Below are 6,149 nucleotides of genomic sequence, written 5' to 3' on the forward strand. Positions count from 1 at the left end.
TCAAAGAATGAATTTGGATAAATAATTGCAGCCTTTATGTTACCCTTTACAGTTACAAAGCACTTTCAACTACATTATTTTATTTATTCTTCAGGGTAACCCTGTAAAGTAGCACTGGAAAGTATTAGGAGCTAAGAGAGGGAAAGAAAGGCAGAGGCGTTGCTGAGATTGTCCCACAACTTCTATGATGGGCAATACTTCACAAAATTTCATTTTAGAGATGGGGCAATAGGAGTTTATTGAGGTTAACCAACTTGGTTATGGTCCCACAACTACATGTGTCCTTGTTAAGGACCAAAACACGGGTCTACCAACCCTGGGCATGGTTTTTTCACCAGGCCACACAGCCTCTCTCAAAATAATAGAATTCTTCATCACAAAAAGGACACTGGAATATTTGATGGCAAAGTAGTTCTTTCAGTTTTAGTTTCCAAGGAAACAGAAGATCATCTAAAATGAGGCGAAGAAATTAAAAATGGGGGGGAGGGGGAGGAGAATGTGAGTACTTTTTATGTGTTGCTTTCATTTTGTTTCAATGGAGATTAAAGGGCAGCCCAAAAATCAAGTGTGGTAGACAAGTATTGAAATAGTTTAAGTTTTTCTCATCACTTTTAGAAAACTGATTGAAAGGTAAAAAAACTGAGCTTCAAAAGTCAGGTATAGATGAAAACATTTTCAACACTATAGGCAGTCTTTACTTATCTCTAGTCTAGCTCATCCATTGAGATGGTACAGTGGATAGAGCACCAGGCTTGAAATCAGGAAGACTAGGAGTTCCAACACAGTCTCAGACACTTAACTAACTACGTGACCCAGAGAAAGTCACATAACTTCTGTCTGCCTCAGTTTCTCATTTATAAAATGGGGATAATAATAGCACATATGTCTTAGGGTGGTTGTTAAGAACAAACAGACTAATACTTGTAAAAGGCTTAGCACAGTGCCTGACACACAGTAAGCCACGATTATTAATAAAAACCTATATTTCATTAGGTGGTAGAGTGCTGGGCCTGGAGTCAGGAAGACTCATCTTCCTGAGTTCTGATCCAGTCTCAGACATTTAGTAGGTGTGTGACCCTGGGCAAGTCACTTCACTTTGCCTCAGTTTCCTCATCTGTAAAATGAACTGGAAAAGGAAAACGGCAAACCACTCTGGCATCTTTGCCAAAAACAAAACAAAACAAAACAAAACAAATGAGGTCACAAAGAACTGGACATGACTGAAATGACTAAACAGACGTATTTCACATACTGGTACCTTTAACTATGTGCACTGATCAAGAATTTTGCCTGTGACCTGTTTTATCACGTGGCATTTCAAAGAACATCTGTTGTTTTTCTATTATTTGAACCAGGTCTGACTTTTCATGACCAAGGTCACAGAGTTAACAACCAGAAGAATACAATCCATACCCATAACTTTTGACTCCAAGGGCAATGACCAGAAAAGGGCTGGACCTAGGATTTTCATGACACAAAGAACACCCTGGATGAGGAAACCCCATTTGCCAATGCAGGTTAGCTCTTTTTCTGCAAACGCCAGGATGTGTCTGAGGCAGGATTTCAAGCTGGCCTACCTCTCTATTCACTCTATCCCTCTCTGTCACCAAACACAGACCTACAGGGAGGAGCTCCAGGTGAAGCGCCTCCCTCTACATATGCAAGGTGGTGTGTTTTCTGCAACTTAATCTTAAAGAGCTCTCTAGAGCACTGAGAGGTTCACTGAGTGACTTGCTCAGGGTCACGGGGCCAGCAAGGGTCACAGCCAGCATGTGAAGCCAGGTCTTACCGATTCAGAGGCCAGCTCTCTATCTACTATGCCACACAGCCCTGAATTCTCCAGCTCCTATCTGGGAAGTAATGCTATGGCTGTACTGGACAAAATCCACATGGATATACTGTATGTTATAGTCCCAGTTTTTCCAGAAAGGAGAATGATGTCTACTTCATCTCTGGGAGGTTTATCATTACAGTATGAACCACAGGGTTGAACTAAAACTTCATTTCCTAAGTCCCCTTCTACCTGCAAAATTCTACACACATGACTTTTCTCCAAGTCCTCCACGTAATTTGCCACAACTTATCAACGTGGTTTGAATGAGTATTTAGAGTGTCAATTTCGTTTTTAAAATCTTTTGGGTGGCAGCTAGGTGGCACAGTGGATAGAGCACCTGAATTCAAATCCAGTCTCACATGAGACACCTGACACTTACTAGCTGTGTGACCCTGGGCAGGTCACTTAACCCCAAATGCCTCACAAAAAAAACCCAACAAAACCAAACCCAAAAACAAACCCTCTGGGTCTCCTTAGATGGACAATTTTTAAAATATGAGTCCATAACGTACTTTCTTCAAATTAAGTTTCTCTTAACTGCCCTCTACTCTGAGGTGCACAAATGTGCTGACAGCTGCACAAAGATAAAATGATTATCTAATTTCTCCTTTCAACATAGTTCATGATCTTGAATATCCTGGATATATTTCATTCAGTGAAATTATTCATAAAGTATAGAATCCATAGATTTACAACTGAGAGGAACCTTTAAGGGTCATCTAGTCAAAAAACTCCTCACTGAAGATGAAGAAAGTGAGGCACAAAAGAACTTAAGAGACTTGCCCAAATTCACCCAGGCAGTAAGTGGCAGAGCCAGATTTCGAACACTTATCTCTGACCCCAAATATAGCATTCTTTCCACTGTACCATACTGCCTCAAATTAATTCAACTATACAAGAATTTGTATTTGCTTTCCGTGCTTAATAAGAAATTAAGTGGAGGGGCAGCTAGGTGGCTGTCAGGAGTCAGGAGGACCTGAGTTCAAATACAGACACTTGACACTTACTAGCTGTATGACTCCTGGTAAGTCACTTAACCCCAACTGCCTCATCAAAACAAACAAACAAACAAAAAAAGGGAAATTAAGTGGAAAAAAATTAACAGATGGCTACTCTCTTCCAAGATAGTCATTCAGTTTTACTTTCACGGCTAAGCCAATACTAAACAGATACCATATTAGTATGAATACAGACCATACCCCTAAAATGATTTCTGAAAAGGAAAAAAAATCTAGGTCCAATAAAAAGAATTTTATGATTATAATAAGCTGTTTAAAACATTCTAGATATGAATGCTTTTTATTAATGTTTTATTATTTCTGTGTATCAGTCCCTTTTCATTATTGCTCTAAGAATCACATGATAAACCACTGAAGTTTTATAGAAGCTAGGTTTGAGAGACATGGTCTGGGTAGTAACAGATCAACATGGTAGTCAGCTAGGAGGTACAGGGGACAGAGCACTGGACCTCGGACACTTACTAGCTGTGTGACCCTGGGCCAGTCACAATTTTTCTCAGTCTATATTTTCTAATCTATAAAATGGGGATAATGGTACGTAACAGAGTTGTGAGGATCAAATGAGATAATAAATGATAATAAATGAGATGATAAATTTACAAATCTCAGTGAACTGTATAAATATTAAGTTATTATTACTATTATCTTGTTTCTAAGCTGATCTGTTCTGTTATAAACCTGTCTTAGAGCAGGCTAACTTAGTAAACAGCCTTTTATGACAATTATACAAATAATTCATACCTCTTGTTAATTTATTCACTATAAATCTATAAGGCCAAAAAGAAACTGGGGAAACCCTCTTTACAACCCTGAGTACATCATTTCTATTAGTGTGGTTCATTCCCTCGAACTGGAAAGAACACAGCAATAGGCATCCAAATTTTCTGCGTCTTAGTCTTCTCATCTGCAAAATGGGGATATTTATTCCATAAAGTTATCATGAGAATCAAGAGCAATAAACCCATTAAATCTTATTAAAAAGGTACTGTTTCTTCAGTGTTGTAAAGGAATGACATTATCAACTGAGAGAAACTTTTAAATAAGAGTTTTTGTACACTAACTGAAGCACTTAGACACATTCCCCTTACAGAGGCAAATGTGGAAATAAGGCCAAGAAATCTCCTCCTTAAATTGCTTTCACAGACCTCCAGAAGAAATGGTCTATTTTTACAACATATTTGAAAATTAATTCCTTCCATGCTGTTCAAACAAAACTATCCTTTGAAACAAAAAGAATTGAGGGTATCCCTCAAAACAGAGTAAGAACATTATTTTAATGGCAAATTTTAGGAATTGCTAACCAAAGAGTAACACTGCTAAAGATAATTTTGTCCAGGAAGTGGAGGAGTTCAGAATTTCCAAAGTATAGGGAAAATTACAAATCATTATGAGGATCTGAATTTATGTTCAAGAGATCAAATTTTTCAAAAAGGACAGAACAGCCAAGAAAATAAACTCTGGGAAAAATGAACTCTGTAAGTTTAGTCTAATTATGGCCAAAATGATTTCAGCAACTCACCTCTAGTATAGTTTATCATGTGGGTGTAGCTTGGGTATAGAAGGATTATACTCAAGACTAAAACGGAATAGCTATGTCAAAGTGGGGCTCTCAATGGGACTCATTTCCTTTGTGTTATCAACTGCCTTCAGTCCAGCTGTAGCAGTGACATTTCACACACTATGTTTTGTTTATTTTAAACTATTATCCCCACCTTTTCCTTCCTTCCTTCCTTCAATGTTAACACAGATAGGATCAGCCTAATTTATCACCCCACTCTTCACTGCCACTAGCCTGTCTGCCACTTTCAATCCTCAGCCAATTCCTAATTTGACTTAAAGTTCCCTAAAAGTTTATAGCCCATCATCTACACTCATTCAACAGGTATTTGATTAGGGCTCACAAGCAAGGCTCCCTGATACATTAACCTGTTCTGTTTTGTTGTTCAGGAGATGTGAGTATCTGAGAGGCCAATCTTTTGCAACTCAACCTTGGGACAGGTAGACTGAGATTTTACCTGTGGGAACTGAGTGAATCCACTTTCAACTTTTCTCAGCCAAATTCTAATTTGACTCAGTTCCCTAAAAGTTTACAATCCATCATCTCCATTCATTCAACAAGCACTTAATTAGGGCTATATTAACCCTTTCTTTCAGAAGAACCAGCTATTACTGAGAGGACAATCTTTTTGCAACTCATCCTAGAGATAAGTGGGCTGAGATTTTACCAGTGGGAAGTGGGTGAATGAGAAAGTCAGTGAGACTGGGGCGTGGGGGGGAGGGGAGAGGGCGGAAAAAGGGCAGATTTCATTAACCTAGCAGGCTCTGCTTGGGCACCCGAAAAGCGCAGAGACCAGATGCTCAGAACACGGAAGCTCAGTAATTTGGGTGGAAGACAGCTCACTTTTACTTTCACACACGTGTACGGAGAGGGGTGTGTGTCCCCACATAAGGCGCTGGGCTGCGGGGCCCGGGGAGTCGCGGGGGGATGGCCAGGGGGAATCGGGCAGCGCCGCCACGCCATGCCTCGTCTCGCCTCGCCCCTGGCCCGGCTCTCCCTCCCCGGATCCCGCGGCGTGGGGCGGCCTCGCGGCGGCCCGGGCACTGCAGCGCCGGGGCCGCGGGAGCTTACCGTCGGGAAACTCTCGGTCGCTGATGTGCTGCAGGTGCGGTCCCTCGCCTCCCGAGTCCGCCTCCTTGGGCTCGGCGGCCGCCAGCACCGCGTCCCCGGCCGCCGCTTCGTAGGCATCCAGCCGGCGCTCCGGCCCCGCCGCCCCCGCACCCCGGCTGAGTTTGGGGCTGGCATCCGGAGACACGCAACAGGTCACCGTGTTCCCCATGGGACACCCCCTCGGCCCCCCGGCCCTCGCGTCCTGCGGCTCACCCCCGCGCCGCCCCCTGCTCGCTCGGTCCGCCCGCCCGCCCCGCCTGCGTGCCTGCCTGCCGCCCGTCCGCCCGCCCGGAGTTAGCTGCCGCCGCCGCCGGTGCCGCCGCTGCTGCTGCTGCCGCCCCCTCCCCCAACAATGGCGGGGCCGGGCATGGGCAGCCCCGGAGCTATGCCCGGGCTGGGCGGCTCATGTCCGCCCGGAGTCCGCCGCCTCTCCCTTCCCGCACGGCTGAGGACCGCGGCTCCGCTCGGGCACGGCGGCAGCAACTGCGCCCCGGCCGCAACACCCGGCGCCGGCGCCGCCGCCGCTCCCGCGCCCGCTCCTCCTGCTCCGCCGCCGCCGCCGCCTCCCACCACCCTACTCTGTGAGGGCAGAGATAGATCGGGCTCATTTAAAAGGGGTGGGAACACG

The 6,149-nt window shown here is 44.3% G+C and overlaps 1 protein-coding gene across 1 annotated transcript in view; it reads right to left on the minus strand.

Annotated features, from left to right (window-relative positions):
• CCNYL1 (cyclin Y like 1) overlaps positions 1-5,712 on the minus strand; it is a 70,152-nt gene extending 64,440 nt beyond the window's left edge. The window contains exon 1 of the mRNA XM_021008668.2: positions 5,483-5,712. Within this exon, the coding sequence (XP_020864327.1) occupies positions 5,483-5,690 (208 nt within the window). The 5' untranslated portion in view covers positions 5,691-5,712. The remainder of the gene's footprint in view (positions 1-5,482) is intronic.
• Positions 5,713-6,149: the final 437 nt, after the last annotated feature.

Source organism: Phascolarctos cinereus, unplaced genomic scaffold (assembly GCF_003287225.1).
Source record: "Phascolarctos cinereus isolate Bilbo 61053 unplaced genomic scaffold, phaCin_HiC Scaffold_7;HRSCAF=346, whole genome shotgun sequence".
Taxonomy (NCBI): Eukaryota; Metazoa; Chordata; class Mammalia; order Diprotodontia; family Phascolarctidae; genus Phascolarctos; species Phascolarctos cinereus.